Genomic DNA, 20,263 nt, shown 5'->3' with positions numbered 1-20,263 from the left:
TCTGTGGCCTGTAAGAGTGTTCAAAATAAAATTAAAATAAAAATCACTGTTTGCTAGCATTGTGGTAGATGTACACGAATAGAAAGTTAAATACAATTGTTTTTATAGGAATATTATCTTATAATAATAGAAATTGTCCATAAACTGAATATGAAATGATCCAATTAAAAAAGTCTGAAATGATCCTCAAATAAATAATTCTAGGTCAGATTGTTATAACATCGGGCTATTTTTGTGCCAGTTATTGACTTATCAACAAATACATGGTCCACTTTGTTTTGGCGCCATGACCCAGATGGTGGTTAACATTTTGGCTCATGCATGAACGCTTCAGGAAACGATGGTGTCAATACTTTCCGAGCGATTTCCATTTTTAATTTAAGATCATTTCACTTTTTCTAAGATGTAAAAATATGTGATTTTTAAAAATTTGGTTGCGTTTACCTGCATTAAATGTTTAAATTTAATTTAACTGTTATTGCAGGTTTTTTAATGGTTTTGATGTTTTAAAATGTTTCTACGATCTCTTTTAGTTTTATAAGTTTGTTATTACATCTGTTTTACATGTTTTTTAATCCCTAACATATCGTGTGTCAGGTGGAGTGTGCCGTTCATAACCCGGAGCCGTACATCAACACGGAGAGCACGGCCGACACACCTGTAGTGGGTCACGGTTGTGTTTGGGTAAGAATCCTCTCCTCTCATTTCAGCACTTTGACTAAATCGTAGCACAAATATTACCTTTGGAAATCGAAGCCTGTGATGATTCAGTCGGACCGAGCTCCGGCTCCTCTTGATCGTGGTGTTGTTTTAAAAAAGAGACCACACTTTCAGGTTGATGGCTCGGGAATATTATTTATAAAAATATCCAACCTGCCCCGAAGTGAAACATTTCGGCAATAATTGCGTTCTTAAAAAATAAACACTGTCTGTGAGGTCGTCGGTAATTAGAGGCTGTTTAACTCTGGGATGATGTCGGAGCGTAAACTGAGACGACGTAATCGTTCTCATCTGTGTTAACATTTAAACGTCATAATATTTTGCCTCCGCTTGACTCACTGAAGATTCTTTTATGTTCAGGTGGCGAGCTGCACCAATCAGATGGGCCAGATCGCCATCGTGTCCATGCAGAGCTGCAGCCCCAAAGTGACCGAGTGTTTCAACGTGGAGTCCCGGATCCTCTGCATGGCCTTCGTCCCGGCGGAGCCGGCTCAGGAGGGCGACGCCCCCGAAAACCATCAGGTCCCGCCGGCCACGGCGTGCGACACGCCCACCGTCTGCCTGGGCATGGAGGAGGGAAGGTAAGTGGCGCATTACGTCTTCGTTTTTAGTGAACTAGAAACTAGAAAAACACTAAAATCCTGACTAGTAATAATAAAAACTCAACGCGTCACTGATTTAAGGCCTACTTCCTGTCTGGGTGAGCGCCTGGATAGGCCCCAAAAAGAATGCAACCGGCCTGATTGTAGGAAAACCATAAGAGCTATTGAAGTTCTATCTATGCAAGCCAAAAGTTATCTCTCTGCACAAAAGGTCAAAGGTCAAATCACTTGTCTACCTGAAATTGTGACATCACAATCAAGCTCCAAAGTAAGTAAGTAAGTCATTTTTATTTGTATAGCGCTTTTCCAGACCAGGGTCACAAAGCGCTTAAACAATCAAAACAATATTCAATAAAGTATATATTTTAAAGATCAAGATAAAACTGATAACACAACAGGAGTTCCAGAAAATCAAGGAAAAGCCTGAACAAATAAAAACGTCTTAAGATGTTTCTTAAAGGAGTCAGTAGACTCCATCAAGCGCAAAGAGAGAGGAAGATCGTTCCAAAGCTAATTCTGCCTGATTCCAAGTAGTGGAAAGCAGGCCAGTAACTACTCCCTAAAAAAGAAAATCAAATGCCGTTCTTCCATTATACAGTTCCAGCCCTATTCAACTTGACTGACTCTACTCTGTTTCTACCGGCCCTGCTACCGACACAAAGTTGAACAATAGCGATGGATGATCTTGAACCGCACTTACTAACTTAGGGTGACTCAGTTCAGATCCCACAAAAATCTGTCGTGCACATTGACCCGGGGATCCAATCGCGGATAATAAAAGATCGTCTTTAAAACTTCAAGTTCTTTAACAAGTGTTTCAAAACCAAATATTTCCCAAAAGGGTTGATTCCAAAACACAAAGGAGAAATAAAGGATGAATCCAGACTGCAGGCGATCTAAAAATAAAGTAATTCGATGAATGTCCAAATAGCGATCCGGGAACAAACTTTACCAGGTGTTCGAGACGCAATCTTCTGGCGATGCGTTCACGGACCGTCGGACCATTCAGCGTTTTTTTTGTTATTTGTGATGGGAGTCACACGGGTGACCCCTCAGTGAAGTCACTGTAGCCCCGAGTAATAGTATGGGGACTCGCATAGTAATATATATATATATATATACTGTATATATATTTTGGTCTGATCACTACTGGAAGGGCTTTGCCATAATGGGATTATGAGGCGTTTTAATGGAGACAAAACCCTATCTATTGGTTATATCCTCTCATCCTTTAAGGAACATCTTAAGACGTTTCTATTTGTTCAGGCTTTTCCTTGAATTTCTGGAACTCCTGTGTTGTTCTCAGTATTATCTTGATCCTTAAAGTATGTACTTTTTTGAGTATTGTTTTGATTGTTTAAGCACTTTGTGACCCTGGTCTCGAAAAGCGCTATATAAATAAATATTTCTTACTTACTTACTTACTTATATAGCATAACTACGTAACTTGTAAGATAAAAGGACTCGCATTACTATTGTTTAATGGCGAATTATCAGCAAAAATTCTCACTGAATGAATGATCTTGTTTTTCCCATCCAGTGTCATTGTTTACAAGAGCAGCCAGCGGTCCAAGAAGGTACGACTGCAGCATTTCTTCACGCCAGACAAATCCACGGTGACCAGCCTGGTCTACAAGAAACACCGTCTGTACGTGGGTCTGGTCAACGGCTCCGTCGCCATCTACCCCAGATCACAAGGTAAGTGTGTTCATGTGTGTTTAAAGCGCTTTCGTCGGAGGCAGTCGAGAGCTAAACCACCGTGATCGTGTGAAAACAGATGGGCATTCATTCAACTAATTGTATTTAGCTTCGCAAACTGTGAAGGCAAACCGAGCGCTCCGATGCTCAGTCGCCCCCCAACATGAATGTTTCTTTTTCAAATGAATAAAAGCACTGATGTGGATTTTAGGTCAACATAAAAAAAACTTTTTTCTTACACACTCAAATCTAAAAGGTTATATTTTCAATGAGGCAACTCTTCCTCCCACAAACTCGGTGTGTCGCCCCATTATTTAATTTTTGTGGCTGTCATGAGGTCAAAGATCATGTAGAATCAAACAATTTTCATGTATTTATTCACATTATTCATTGCTAGTCTCTAAATATGACTGTTGTCGTCTGCTTTTATTAGTTATTAAGTATTTATTGCCCCCCTAAAACTTGCCTACATTATATAAATAAATAAAAAATATATAAAATAATATTTAAATATATGTTAATTGTATCAGATATTTTCAAATAAATGTTATATAAAATACAATTCAATTATATAATAATTTTGCATATTTAGCTTGATTTTATTGCTTGATTTTATTATTTTATCCTCTTACTTTGACAAACTTTACAAATTTTGCTGAAAACTCAATCACTTGCATAACATTAAGTACAGAACTGCAGCCGAGAAAACGCTCTCCACCAAAGCTGTGTGATTGATATCAGTGCTGAGTTGTTTTTGTCACCCACGCTTGCCCACTGCTCTGGGATCAGATTTGTTTCGCTCTCGCTTCCATTTATTTTCTGCTCTTCAGGGACGACTTCAGTTCTCTCCGTGAAGGTCAATTTGTCGTGATCACAAGTTGATTTTAAAGGTTGTTTTCCGAGTTTAATCACTTTAAAATGATTATTAAAGGGGTTGAGTTAAGTTGTAAGACAAAAGAGTCGTTGTTATTGGCTTACACAAGTTTTATATTTCATTTTTGATCAAATATTTCTGTTTCTTGGAGGCAAAATGATCCATTTTTTCACCTTATCTCCCTGTGCTTTATTCTTTTGTCTCATGGGCATTTTTCTATGCAATTTTTAATCCTGGTTGTTGTTTTTTTGTCTTTCCCTTTAACTTTACCGCTGCTCTTCTGTCTTAGATGACCTATTTTTCACTCACTCCACCCTGGCTGCACTCTCCTCTTCACCTCCTTGTTGAAATAAGAAATGAACGTATGTGCATGTTTTATAAATTCACAAACTACTCGACAAAATTGCTTGAAAATTGCAGTGTAGACTAGCTTAATTGTAAGAGCCGTAAAAGGGGGCAGAAAATACCCATGATGATTTAAACATGTCCGATTTTAATCTAATTTAAACAATATCAGAATAATTGCCATTATCAGTAAAGGGTTCCACCAATCAGAAAGTTGCTTGGGTACAACATTAAACATGAACAAATAAAACATTAAAAATACACAAAATTCAATTAAATAAAGATGATTTTCCCAAGTCCCATCATTCTCATCAGAATTTTTTGGGTAATTTACTTTTAGTTTATGTTTTTCATTTATAATTCTGTAAATTCTGTTTTTGTTTCCAATTCTTCAGACCCTAACTGAAGAACAACTAGGTATCTGACTTTTTAGTATTAATATTTTTGTTGTCCTTTGAAAACTAAAGTGGTACCAAACTAAACACAATTGGCATCTACATTAAGAAGTTAGGAAAGGTACTTATTCTGGTTGTTTTATATGCGTGAGATAAATATTTTGAGAGCAACTATGAGCCAGAAAACATCATTTCTTTTTAAGTTTATTATATTCTTACACGTTGATATTCCAAAATGAAGAAAAAAAGCAAGAGGTGTTTGTGAAGTTAATTTCACTGTGTCCCTCTGGGTCAAGAGCGTCTGTAGCTCCGAGTTTTCCATTTGCTCAGTTGTCTGGCTGAGGCCGATCTTTCAGAAATTGACCCAGTTCACGTCTTTCCTTTTGAAATGTTCGGAAAAGAAAGAGAGAATCCAGGCTCGAGACTTACTCCTCGACATGTTTACTGGGTGCGGCGCTGAGGTGGATTTTTGTCCAAGTTCCACAGAGGGTTTTTTGGGATGATGGCCTTAAGGGAGAGACACACCGAGGTGAAACTATTTCTGCTCCTCTCTGACTCAAGCTGTTCAACCCAGAGGAGATATGTCATCCCACTCTCCAGGAATGCTTTCAGCCGCTCATTACACCTCGTTTGGATGTTCCCTCCACGAGCCACATACAGTAGTTTATTTTGTTTTAATGTTACAGTAGATGCTAGAACATGTCTTGCTAGCTTGAGGTCTGAGGATCAGAAAGTGTTGGTTCTGCAAACACGTTGAGGAGGAGAAGCGAGAGGAGAAAACACAGGAAATGCAGGGCATGTTCGTGAGAGAGCAGAGACGAGCCTGGAGTCAGGAAAAGCCAGTATTATGTAATTTGGCTTGTGAGCGCTGAGATAAGTCGACGGCACCGACGGCTTCCACCGCTCGTCTCTTTCTGTTGCTCTCTGACTCCGATATGGAGGCGAGAACCCTCTGTTTGATTGTGTTTATTTTTACTTTAGGGCTGTAGTATTGAGAGAAAAAAGTGCTTTTCAAGATCAGTTATTGATCTGTAATCGTATGTAAAATTGACCTTTTTGAGATAATGTATGAGATGATATTTATTCAAGTAAATTATATATAATTCAAGTCATTATATTAAGACATACATATATTAAACATATACAATAATACAGCAAAATAATACAAATAAACACAGTAAAAACCCTACTTAATTATTAATACATGAAATATTAATAATTATAATATATTGTATTTAATGTAGTAGGGTTGTGTTTATGGGCAAGAATCTGGCGATACGATACGCATCACAATACAGCAACACGGTATAGTACATGCAAAATTTACAGACCACATGACTCTTGACAAAGTCGTAACTACTTTCATTTGTTTTCAAACCAAAGTGTGTCCAAGCATCAGCTTTAAAAGCTGCTGAAGTCGACTGTATCCTCTCGTCCTCAGTCATCGCCGGGATAACACAGGATTTGATAGTTCCTCAAGCTGAAGAATGTAAAGACTGCTGCCATCTAGCTGCCTGAGGTTTAACTGCAACACAAAAATGATCAAACGCCATGAATAATTGCATTTTAAATGTAACTTAAAGGTTAAATTATTTTATTTCAAACACACTGTATTGAACTGTAAACCATTAAAGAACTATGGTAGACAATAAAATATCAATACAGGGCTCGATTATCGCTCAATCACTTTTTAAATACCCCTATTGTATAGTAATCTATATTTTTAATCAAACATAATAAGAAGAAACACAGTAAAAACCCTACTGAAATAATAATACATGAAATATTATTAATGATAATAAAATATCTTATATTGTATTTAATGTAGTAGGGGTGTGTTTATGGGCAAGAATCTGGCGATACGATACGCATCACAGCAACACGGTACAGTATATTGTGATACTGTAGGAACAAGGATATATTTTTAGTATTGACTAGTACTTGACTCTGGTGTTGCAGAATTTACAGACCACATGACTCTTGACCAAATCGTAACTACTTTCATTTGTTTTCAAACCAAAATGTGTCCAAACATCAGCTTTAAAAGCTGCTGAAGTCGACTGTATCCTCTCGTCCTCAGTCATCGCCGGGATAACACAGGATTTCATAGTTCCTCAAGCTACGAAGTATGTGAAGACTGCTGCCATCTAGCTGTCTGAAGTTTAACTGCAACACAAAAATGATCAAACGCCATGAATAATTGCATTTTAAATGTAACTTAAATGTTAAATTATTTTATTTCAAACACAATGTATTGAACTGTAAACCATTAAAGAACTATGGTAGACAATAAAATATCAATACAGGGCTCGATTATCGCTAAATCACTTTTTAAATACCCCTATTGTATAGTAATCTATATTTTTAATCAAACATAATAGGAATAAACACAGTAAAAACCCTACTGAAATAATAATACATGAAATATTATTAATGATAATAAAATATCTTATATTGTATTTAATGTAGTAGGGGTGTGTTTATGGGCAAGAATCTGGCGATACGATACGCATCACAACACAGCAACACGGTACAGTATATTGTGATACTGTAGTAACAAGGATATATTTATAGTATTGGCTAGTACTTGACTCTGGTGTTGCAGAATTTACAGACCACATGACTCTTGACCAAGTCGTAAATACTTTCATTTGTTTTCAAACCAAAATGTGTCCAAACATCAGCTTTAAAAGCTGCTGAAGTCGACTGTATCCTCTCGTCCTCAGTCATCGCCGGGATAACACAGGATTACATAGTTCCTCAAGCTGCGGAGAATGTAAAGACTGCTGCCATCTAGCTGCCTGAAGTTTAACTGCAACACAAAAATGATCAAACGCCATGAATAATTGCACTTTAAATGTAAATTTCAAATTATATGATGTTATTTTAAACACAAAAAAAACACATTACATTTTTTTAAGTGTATTGAACTGTAAACCATTAAAGAACTATGGTAGACAAAGATAATAAACAAAATATGAATAAAGGCTTGAATATCAGTATAGTATCATTAAAAATGTATTGGGATAAATAGCTGTATCACTTTTTAAACACCCCTATTGTATAGTATGTATTATTATAGAGTATAATAATGATGTGAAAGTAATCTATATTAGTACATGTACACAAGTACAGAAGTTCATCAGGCAGGACGGAGGTGGTCAGGATCCGTTCCTCCCGTCCAGTCCTCGCGTCACCGGCCTCATCCCGTGCGACGTCTTGTCATCCGTGGCGGTCAGTCATGGTGACCAGTGTCAGCCTCATTCTGCCACGATCGCTTCCTCTCCTCCCGTGACTCGCGATGGTGACGATCACACATCATCCTTCATCGACACAGATACACAATTCGGCCGCACTCCGGACTCGTGTCGGCAACAGCCGCAACTTGCTACAGTTCGAGAGGTCTCTCTCTCTCTCTCTCTCGCCCTGCTTATGTAAGACTTTTTTCTTTTTTATTTGATTTCTACGCTTGTCCAACACAACCGCAGCATGGCTGGAATGTTCTTCAGATGACTTCCTCGGTCTTCGACTGGCACCTCTCCTCTGAATGGCCGCCTTTGTGTCTAAATAAACACAGTTTCTCTCTCCCTCTCGGTTTGCTGACCCACACAAATCAAGCACATGGCAGAAGTGATCTTTTGAATCGGACACCAGGAGCCCTGGATCTGCGAGGAGTGCATTTTTTTTTTTTTTTTAAAACTCCAAGGTGCCAAGCTTGGCTTAACCTAATTCAGCTCCTCGGTGTGGTTCCTGCCTGGAGATGGTTTTTCATCCTCCACGTATGTGGACTCTGCACGTCGATAGAACAAAGTGTGTAGGAGGTGTGTGTGGGAAAAGGAGCTCTGACTAACGCTGCAAAAAAGGACCTTCTATATTCATCCTGGAGGCTGTTGAAGTCATTAATGGTCTCTCCATCAGTAGAGAGATGGTGGGCTGGATGATGAACTTCGCACACATGGACCGGTTGTGTATTTGCCGTCCTTTGATGGCGCGGCTGCTATAAGAGTTTGTCACAAGCACAAGGCTTTATGTCCGACGCTCAAATGGTGCCAGAAAAAGGTGGTTAAATAATTGTCCTTTATGGTTCGTACTTGTAAAGCGCTTTTCTGTGCTCGATACGCCCTCAAAGTGCTTCACACAAAGTCCCCCATTCACGCATAGAATCACACACTGGTGGGAGTAGGCTGCGACGCAGCCCACCAGCTCAACATATAAATGGCAATCTGGGAGGCAACCAGGGCCGGGTCTAGGCAGGGGCAAGAGGGGGCCTGGCCCCCTCAAATAAATGTTGTGCCCCCTCAAACTTACATGTAAGTAAGTAAGTAAAAGCACAATGCCCCCTCAAGATTTGTGGCTGCCCCCCCATACATGCCTGTCTAGACCCGGCCCTGGAGGCAACTACACAGTCTGGGATTCTTAGCCACAAGCCAAACCCCCAAGTCATTTATTTTTCTTGACTTACTTTAAAAAATAAATGTAATAATATAATTGCTTTGAATATGTTTCCATAGTAATACTCACAATTATTTTTTCAAGCATTGTTTTGGGGGTAAGTTTTGTCCTTTTTTTTCAACAAACTGCGTTACGTTCTGTCAGTATTCATTTGGGATTTTGTCGTTTGTTATGGTATTTACCAGGTGAGGTTTAATGTGTCTTGACTATATCGAAAAAAAACAAAAAACCTGTTAAATATTTGTAGTAAATAGTAACTATAGTAAAAAACTTTCATGAAAAAAAGACAAACTTAAATTATGGAATGGCACTATTATCGAGAATCTGTACCTTGTGCATAAATATAAACATCTTGTTCGTTCTCTTTATTTCTCTTTGTTCTTGTTCTTATTTTATTTTGATTTATTTTTTTATGACAAATTGCTGTATTTGCTGTGGCTATTGGAAAAAAAACAATAAAGTTCTACCTTACCTTACCTTAAATACACTGTTTAAAGAACATCACTTTTTAAAACCTCTCTTTCTTTCTGATCATAATCTTATTATGGCTACGCTACAGAGTACACATCTTCAATAAAGTTTTACCTTACCTTACCTCTTCAGGGCTTGTTGAATAAACTGTATTTGCTCCCCACATGTCTAAACCATTTGGCCCTGGGGTCTCAAACCCGATCACTAAAGGGGCCAAAATCTTGAATCAATCCATGTCAAAGGCCGAACAAAATCTCTATTTACTTATATAAAAAATATGAGTCTAATATTGATATTTTCCTTTCTTTCTTTTAGACTTAATTTCTATAAATTATCTGTATTTACTCATTTGTTTTAACATCTATAATCTCTTTCCCTTATCTTATCTTAAATACTGGCGACTTTAATGGGAGCCACTTCTTTTTATGGACAGAAATGAGTTTGATGATTGTCTGTGGTTCTCTGTGTTGACTCAGATGGTTCTTGGAGCTCAGAGAATCCCAAACTCCTGAAGCTGGGAGTCCTTCCCGTGAAGACCATGCTGGCCATGGAGGACGACGTGTGGGCTTCATCCGGAGGACAAGTCTTCATCATCAGCTCCCACACTCACGGTGTCGAGGTACGGACCTTCAGTTGTAGCACGATTTAAAAATGTTTTGCGATCAGCATTAAAATCTTCTGGTACGAATGGAATTCCCTCTGCGTTCTGATCCACTTCTGCGAATAGCTGCACCTGAAATAGCCGCGCTCGTCTGACATGCACTCGCTCATAATCTGTTTATCCTCATTAAGCTGATTATCTCGGACCACCTGCCTGCCGTCGCACACTCTTCCCTTCTTCCCCCGAAGACTTAATCTGGACTAAGATGAAGTCTCGCAGTGAGGAGGAGACACTCGTAGAAACATGTTGAATCAAATTATAAAGCTTTTTTTTTCTTGAGGGGATTACACAAGTGTTTCACACTTTAACTGGAAACCTGAAGTTTAGAGTTGAAGTTAATCATTCCTGAAAAGGATGAAAGAAAAAAGCTAGTTATGTATTCCGCTGATGGTGCGGAAATAAATCGTAGCCGGACTGGCGTCAGGTCTTCTTGATGATTTGACAGTTATAGTCCAGGGTCGACTGGAAATCTTAAAAAAAAAGGCTAATATGATCGTATGTTTCCTGGAATATGAAAGTTAAAATTGGCTTTGTATTAACAATGCATGTTGTCAATGCTTTTGCCTGATCCCTCAATTTGACATTCCACTAAACTTAGACCCCTAGATAATCGACCTAATCTTGTTTTAATAACAATAAAAAAAAACGCAAAACTCAGGTTTAGACATGCGTACAATTTAAACAATCCGATGTATTTCTGTCCATCCAGAGGCAGCTGGAGGCCCACCAGGAGGAGGGGATGGTGGTCTCCCACATGGTAGTGGCCGGGGTCGGGATCTGGATCGCGTTCAGCTCCGGTTCTACTCTTCGCCTTTTCCACACCGAAACCCTTGAGCATCTACAAGACATAACTATTGCCGCTCCTGTGAACAGCGTCCTTCCTGGTAAGTTTTGATCTTTATCTTTGTGTGGCTGCGTTTATTTTTGATTTATTTGACGACAGTTGGGTCGCTATATGTTTTTTTCCATCTGACAAAATGATTTAATATGATTTATTCAAGTAACAATACAATAAGATACTAATTATATTCGGCTCACCGTAGGATTCTGTATGATATATTCAGCTAAGGATCTATTCGATACAATTCATTCGGCTCATATTACGATTCAATACGATATATACTTCTCACAGTACGATTCAATACGATATATACTTCTCACAGTACGATTCAATACGATATATACTTCTCACAGTACGATTCAATAGGATATATACTTCTCACAGTACGATTCAATCCGATATATACTTCTCACAGTATGATTCAATACGATATATACTTCTCACAGTACAATTCAATCCGATATATACTTCTCACAGTACGATTCAATACGATATATACTTCTCACATTACGATTCAATGCGATATATACATCTCACAGTACGATTCAATACGATATATACTTTTCACAGTACGATTCAATACGATATATACTTCTCACATTACGATTCAATCCGATATATACATCTCACAGTACGATTCAATACGATATATACTTCTCACATTACGATTCAATCCGATATATACTTCTCACATTACGATTCAATACGATATATACTTCTCACATTACGATTCAATCCGATATATACATCTCACAGTACGATTCAATATGATATATACTTCTCACAGTACGATTCAATCCGATATATACTTCTCACAGTACGATTCAATACGATATATACTTCTCACAGTACGATTCAATACGATATATACTTCTCACATTACGATTCAATACGATATATACTTCTCACAGTACGATTCAATACGATATATACTTCTCACAGTACGATTCAATACGATATATATTTCTCACAGTATGATTCAATACGATATATACTTCTCACAGTATGATTCAATACGATATATACTTCTCACAGTACGATTCAATACGATATATACTTCTCACAGTACGATTAAATATGATATATACTTCTCACAGTACGATTCAATACGATATATACTTCTCACAGTACGATTCAATACGATATATACTTCTCACAGTACGATTCAATACGATATATATTTCTCACAGTATGATTCAATACGATATATACTTCTCACAGTACGATTCAATACGATATAAACTTCTCACAGTACGATTCAATACGATATATACTTCTCACAGTATGATTCAATACGATATATACTTCTCACAGTATGATTCAATACGATATATTCAGCTCACGATGCAATTCTATACGATATATTTGTCTTACACTACGATTCAATACAATATATTCAGCTTACAATGCAATTCTGTACGATATATCCTATACTACAATTCAATACAATATACGTATCTTACACTACGATTCAATACGATATATTCAGTTCACGATGCAATTCTGTACGATATATCTTATACTACGATTCAATACGATATATTCAGTTCACGATGCAATTCTATATGATATATCTTACACTACGATTCAATACGATATACGTATCGTACACTACGATTCAATACGATATATTCAGCTCACGATGCAATTCTATACGATATATCTTACACTACGATTCAATGCGATATACGTATCTTACACTACGATTCAATACAATATATTCTGCTTACGACGCAATTCTGTATGATATATCTTACACTACGATTCAATACGATATACGTATCTTACACTATGATTCAATACAATATATTCTGCTTACGATGCAATTCTGTACGATATACAGTATCTTACACTACGATTCAATACAATATATTAAGCTTACGATGCAATTCTGTACGATATATCTTACACTACGATTCAATACGATATACGTATCTTACACTATGATTCAATACAATATATTCTGCTTACGATGCAATTCTGTACGATATATCTTACACTAAGATTCAATACGATATACGTATCTTACACTACGATTCAATACGATATATTCAGCTCACGATGCAATTCTATACGATATATCTTACACTACGATTTAATACGATATATTCAGCTCACGATGCAATTTTATACGATATATTCGTCTCACGATGCAATTTTGCGTTATATTACTCTAGCGGTAGGAATCAATACGATATATTCAGCTCAAGGTAGAATTCGATACAATTTGTTCAGCTCAAATTACAATTGATAGGCTATATTTAGCTCAGAGTACCATTCAAACCGATATATTCAGCTCATGATACGACGGTATATTCAACTAAGAATACGATTCAATACAATATATTTAGCTCATGCTACGAATCTATACGACATATTCCGCTCACAGTATGATTCAATACGTTGTATATCGGCTCACGATGCAATATTTTCAGCTCACGATACGATTCATTACAACATATCTCGATACACATAATTTTCCAAACAGTTTTAGGGGACACTTCATTCAAGTGACACTAAAATTGTTCCACTGCCTTTTGGTTTAAAAGCAGCTCAAAAAGACTGTATCCTCTCGTCCTCAGTCATCGCCAAGGTCTCATGGGATCTCACTGTTCCTTTAGAAAAAATTTGGTACAGTGCTGCTGTATATCGATACAGTAAGGTGGACAAAAGTATCGACCATTTAAGTGAAACCCTTTTGTCGTTCAGCACTTGTTTTCAAGTCCGATCACCTCAGTTGTCGGTGGTTTTTGGCGACAGAACTTGTTATGGCAGGTTTGTCACACCCACATGACTCCGGTAGTCTTAACAATGAACCAGCAACCATTTATTTTCTCTCTATTCATAGACACATGTGAAACGTGTCATCTCGACAAAAGTAATTTTGGGGTTTTTAATGAGCACGCTGGATGGAAAAACCCAAATCAAGTCAAACGGGCAGTGAAGCAAGTGAGTGGAATAGAAAAAAAAATAGTGTTGCCGACCATCTCTGCAGGGGGTGTTGCTGATCATAAATCCCTTTTCGGTCGTCAAACAACATGTTCCAAGACTGAATACACAATAATCTGGTATTGACCTAAATGACTGCGACTGTATCGTGGACGACAAGCATGACAAATAAGTAAAAAGGTTTCATTGTTATAGTTGTTACGTTGAAAGTGTTTTTACTTCTGTTTTATTATTTATAAGTGAAATAAATACAACACCCAAATACAACGACACAAACAAGCAGAATACACACAAAAAAAGAAGTAATTGTATCAGCCAAAGGTATTAGTATAGCGTCAAGAAGAATAAATTGTAAAAAACTAGTTCAACACTGCAAAAAACAGACCAGAAACTGTTTCATTCAACTGAGAAAAATCTCTAAACTTAGGAAAATGTTGTCACAACATGATCTGGAGCTTTTAATCCATGCGTTTGTTTCTTCTCGTCTGGACTATTGTAACAGTTAGTTTTCATGTCTTAACAAGAAGGATCGTCTCGCCTGCAGATTATATAAAACTCTGCAGTGAGAATTCTGAGCCGCTCTAGTAGAAGAACTCACATTTCTCCGATCCTTAAAACTCTTCACTGGCTTCCAGTTTCTTTCAGGATCAACTTTAAAATTCTGGTTCTTACTTTCAGATCTATTCATGGTCAGGCTCCTCCTTACATCACTGATCTGATCCAGCTTTACACCCCAGCTCGGGCTCTGAGGTCTGTGGATCAGAATCTACTGATGGTTCCTGAACACGGTTCAGGACCAGAGGAGAGAAATCCTTCCAGGCTGTTGCTCCTCAGCTTTGGAACGATCTTCTCTCTCTATCTTCCTCGCACTTGATGGAGTCTACTGACTCAGCACAAGTCATGACATAAATACAAATATGAAATTCATGTAAAAAACAAGCAAGAAAAAGAATGTATAAAAAAAACTTAATTAACCTAATAAAAAAACGTCTGCCTGCAGGAGTCATTTGAGAAACACTAGAACAGCATCAACGTCTCTTCGCGCCCACGACTCTCTACTTCATCAGTGGTTACCATGGCGACAGTTGTCATCACAACATGCAACACAAGCGTTTTGAAGCCTAATAAAAGATGAAATATTGCCTCATATCTTGTTGCTCGACATGGAGGAAATTAATCATAGTGAAAAGTATTTCTTCACTTCTTCAACATTAACTTTATACCAAATAACAAATCCCTGTGAGACTCAACAGGAATCTGCTCTAAGAACCTTCTCGGTGAAAGTTTCTCCAGTGTGTTGAGCCTCGAGGAGAACATCTTCACTTCTATTCTTTCTTGTGTTCCAGCAACAAATAGTCTGACATGATAAAAGCTCTTGTGTTTCTGCTAATGATCTAATAAGATCAATGAAACCGCAGAGGAAGCAGTTTCTCAGTCGAACCACAACGTTAATGCTTCACTTCCACTGACTTCCTCTGGAGTTTATTGACTTTTCGCCTCCAACTATGATTGTTGTGTTTGTACTTACAGTAAACGCTTTATAAAAGGATATGAATGTTTACAAGTAGCGCGATAGCATCAGTCGCGGCGTGGCGTTTTTTTTTATTTATTGTTTATTCACTGGCTTTACTAATATTTTAGTTTTTTAATATGTAATGTTTATTCTTGACAATATTTAGTAAAACATATTCTTTTCACGTTTAAAGGAGAAAAAAATATATAAATATATAAATCCTTTCACATTGTTTTTTAATTTTTGTTTTGGTAATTTGACATCGTCTAGTCGAAATTCCTCAACCTTATTTATATATATTTATTAATGTTGTTGGTTGTTACTTAACTGACTTTACTTTTATTTTCTTTAGTATTTATATGAATATGTAATGTTTACTTTTTGAAAACATGTCAAAAACATGAATGAATGTAAGAATGTAAATATACTTTTACATGTATTTGATATTATTTTTGTTAATTTGTCATATTCTGGTCAACATTTATTTGTTTATTTATATACAGTATATATATATATATATATATTTATTATTGTTTTTTAACTGGCTTCACTATTATTTTCTTCAGTATTGTTAATGTTATTTTTTTAGTACCTGTTTTAATATGTAGTGTTACGTACTTATTTACAATAATTAATTATTTATCATAAAAAAAATTAAATAAATCTATAGAAAATGTCAGTAGATCCATCAAACACAAACACAGAGCGAGAGGAAGATCGTTCCAAAGCTTAGGAGCAACAGTCTGGAAGGATTTCTCTCCTCTGGTCCTGAACCGTGTTCAGGAACCATCAGTAGATTCTGATCCACAGACCTCAGAGCCCGAGCTGGGGTGTAAGTCTGGATCAGATCACTGATGTAAGGAGGAGCCTGACCATGAATAGATCTGAAAGTAAGAACCAGAATTTAAAAGTTGATCCTGAAAGAAACTGGAAGCCAGTGAAGAGTTTTAAGGATCGGAGAAATGTGAGTTCTTCTACTAGAGCAGATCAGAATTCTCGCTGCAGAATTTTGAATCAACTGCAGGCGAGACACATCCTTCTTGTTGAGACATGAAAACAAACTGTTACAATAGTCCAGACGAGAAGAAACAAACTCATGGATTATAAGATCCAGATCATGTTGTGAAACAACATTTTCCTAAATTAAGAGATTTTTCTCAGTTTAAGGAAACAGTTTCTGGTCAGTTTTCTACAGTAATGTACTAGAGACAACATATATAGTATGATATATATGATATATGAAACATAGTATGTACAACAAGTAGTGTAATGAGTAAATAATACATTTTTAATCATTTATATTTTGAATAATTTCAGTTTTTTGCTTTTCCCTATTTCTATTAAAACTGGATGATTTCCATGGCTTCCCCTCTCACCCTGTGTAGCTGGGATAGAGCACTAAAACGTATAACATGTAAATATAAACAGTTTCAAAACAGTTTCCCTGAAACGTGTAGACATGATATTTATTTGTTTCTTTATTGAAGATTAGTTAAATTGACGCGTCAAAGACCGATGTAGTAAATGAGTCAGATTATGAAAGTTGACCTGATTATCAGACCGTATTAGATTTCCGGTCGTGGCAGTCGAACCAGTGAGCAAGGCAGCAGAGAGAGAGAGAGAGAGAGAGAGAGAGAGAGAGAGAGTCGGGCGTTGCCTCCTCTCGGGGTTCTCCAGTCCACGCATGTTGGAGTAATTCCGCCTCAATTTCCCTTCGAGACCACGTTCTTATCTCGGCTTTAAACGCTGACCTCGCACTCGTTTCTCCGACTGTAACTAATGGCCGCCGCCATTAAAAGCGTCCGATCCCGTTCCCCCCGGTGACGGAGAAGTCGCAGTAGGAGGGCAAGAAGTGCTGCACCCTGGGACCAGATGGTGATGTAGGTGGGCCGGCTTTTGTCTGCCGCTGCGTGACCCACATGTGCAGCCGTGCGCGGCTTAATATGAGACAAACATCAGGGTTCGCTCGGTAAATAACACCTCCAGCTTGTGTTCCGCGTTGTTGCACACTTCCCGGGCGCAGATGATTCCCTAAAATGCCCTCGGAGGGTCCGGCACCAGACATGGATATCATTCCGCGTTGCAGCCGACTGGTCTTTCTTACGCCGGGAAATCAGGCATGAGACTTGTGCTGTGTCTCAAATCGTATACTAGCGTACTCAAAGTTAGTATTTTTAGTGCGTTAGTGCGTCTCAATTCTTAGTATGCGAAATTGAGTGCGCCATACACACTAAATTGTCACTAAAACGCCCACAAAACTGAGTATGGATCGATGGACACTAAACACACTAAACAGCCGCCATCTTAGTGACGTTTTAAACGGAAGTAACGTCATATATAAATACATATATATTCATATACTTACAGGTGTATTTTCCGCAGCAGTAGGAGGATAAACACGTCTTCACTGCTGATACCAGCTTAAATATCTCGCGAATATTTCGATTCTTATATTTTTCTTTATTTCTTTTTCCAAACTTACAAAACGTGCTGCCAGCAGGTGGCGATAGTGTTCCTACAGCTGGTTGAAACATCGTTAAATAGTAGTAGAAGAAGAAGCTGTCATGTGATTTCCTGTTAGTGTGTAGCAGCAGAGTTTGATTTGATACTGTTGAGAATTTGCGTACTAGTTAGTACGTACACTATCCTGATGCATACTAGCTTCTCACATACTAAGAGTAGTATGCGATTTGAGACACAGCAATGGAGTCAACAAATTTTCTTTTTTTAATAAATAAAGAAAATCACTTAAAATGTATATTAAAAATTATATATATTAAAGTTTTCCAATTTGGGTTCAATCAGAAATAAAGTTGTTTCTAACTTATAAACCATCTAATGATAATAACAATTATAGTGATAAAAAATTATGTATATATATTTTTGAGGTTTTGTTATTTTTTTGTTCTATAAAAAGCTCATAGTTGTAGATAATATAAGGAAGATTAATCAGAAAATAAGAATAATTAATTAAAGTCATAATAATACAAACATTTATGATGTATTTTAGAAGGTTAAACATTTAAAAAACAAGTTAACGCTCATGATTTAATACAATATATAATACTAGTACTACTACTATAGATACAGTATAATAATAACAGTGATAATAACTTAAATGTTCTTTTTTTTCTTCATTTACGTTAAAACTAGTAGTACACGTATAAGTAGAAAAACAGTAGTAGAATTATTAGTAGAAATAGAATAATTAGTAGTAGACGTAGTAGTAGAAGTAGAAGAAGTAGTCAAATAATTAGTAGTGAAGTAGGAGTAGAAGAAGAATTAGAAGTACAAGTACAAGTCCAAGTAGTAGTAGAATTATTAGTAGAATAAGTAGTAGTAGATTAAGTAGTATAAGTAGAAGTATAAGCAGTAGAAGTAGTAGTAGAACTAGTACTACAAGAACTAGTAGTAGAAGTAGAATTAGTAGTAGAAGTACAAGTACAAGTAGTATTATAATTAGTAGTAGAAGTAGAATTGAAGTAGTAGAAGTAGAATTTGTCGTAGCAGTACAAGTCCAAGTCCAAGTAATAGTAGAATTACTAGTACAATAATTAGTAGTAGAAGTAGAATTAGTAGTAAAAGTAGAAGTACAAGCAGTAGAAGTAGTAGTAGAACTAGTACTACAAAATTTAGTAGTAGAAGTAGAATTAGTAGGAGAAGTACAAGTAGTAGAAGTAGTAGTAGAATTAGTAACAGAAGTAGACGTGCAAGTAGTAGAAGTAGTTGTTGAAGTGGAAGAGGTAGTCGAATAATTAGTAGTAACATCGAATTAGTAAAAACAGTAGTAGAATTAGTAAACGACTTCATCATTGTTTTTCTTGCACCCTCTCTCTGCTCTCTTTCTTAAGAATGTGGGAGCGTCAACTGTTGCAGTGCATTATGAGTTCTAAAATCTTCATTTTATTCAAACCTCCATGTGTCGTTCCTTATGCTGTCATTGTTGTGTTACTGATGTGTTTAGGATTTAGCGTCCCTCCTCCTCCTCCTCCTCCTCCTCCTCCTCCTCCGTCAGTTGTCGGGGGTTAAGTGCGGATCAAAGTCGCCGGATCAGTTCCACGGACCCTCAGCCGGGTTTATTTTAGTTCTTCCTCTTGGGCGGAGAACTCCAAATATTATGAAACGTCTGAGCAGCTTCTGCCCCTTGAGAGGCACATGTGGCTCGAGAAGACCAGGGCCAGGACTTACTAGGAAAGGGCGTCCGTTGTGGTCTGACCCGGGTCACTTCTTGAAGGGGGGTTTGGGGTCTGAACAGAAGACTGGCCGTCATTACCCCTCGATCCCAAGAGGATTATGTTGAGGGAGGGAAGTCGACAGCAGTGATGACTCATGGCTCACAAGTTCTTCTTCGTCCGTGGAAGTTATGACTGTTTGAGACGCAGGAAGTCTTAGTCAGCGAGTACACAACTGATGCTTGCTACACAACTGACGCCTGCTACACAACTGATGCTAGCTACACAACTGATGCTTGCTACACAACTGATGCTTGCTACACAACTGATGCTTGCTACACAACTGACGCTTTCTACACAACTGACGCCTGCTACACAACTGACGCCTGCTACACAACTGACGCTTGCTACACAACTGACGCCTGCTACACAACTGACGCTTGCTACACAACTGACACTTGCTACACACCTGCGCTAGCTACACAACTGATGCTTGCTACACAACTGACGCTTGCTACACAACTGACGCTTGCTACACTACTGACGCTAGCTACACAACTGTTGCTTGCT

General features: G+C 37.5%; 1 protein-coding gene across 3 annotated transcripts in view; it reads left to right on the top strand.

The window, feature by feature from the left end:
• The window catches only part of arhgef10 (Rho guanine nucleotide exchange factor 10), a 62,072-nt gene that overhangs the window by 36,313 nt on the left and 5,496 nt on the right, over positions 1-20,263 (top strand). For all 3 annotated transcript variants that reach the window (XM_087780584.1, XM_087780585.1, XM_087780583.1), the window contains 5 exons: positions 598-684; positions 1,081-1,301; positions 2,863-3,020; positions 10,034-10,176; positions 10,928-11,102. In XM_087780584.1, coding sequence (XP_087636710.1) covers positions 598-684; positions 1,081-1,301; positions 2,863-3,020; positions 10,034-10,176; positions 10,928-11,102 — 784 coding nt within the window. The remainder of the gene's footprint in view (positions 1-597; positions 685-1,080; positions 1,302-2,862; positions 3,021-10,033; positions 10,177-10,927; positions 11,103-20,263) is intronic.

This window comes from Callionymus lyra, chromosome 18, assembly GCF_982586985.1.
Source record: "Callionymus lyra chromosome 18, fCalLyr1.hap1.1, whole genome shotgun sequence".
Lineage (NCBI taxonomy): Eukaryota > Metazoa > Chordata > Actinopteri > Syngnathiformes > Callionymidae > Callionymus > Callionymus lyra.
Note: the sequence above shows the minus strand (reverse complement) of the source record. Positions and strands in the feature narration are given on the sequence as shown.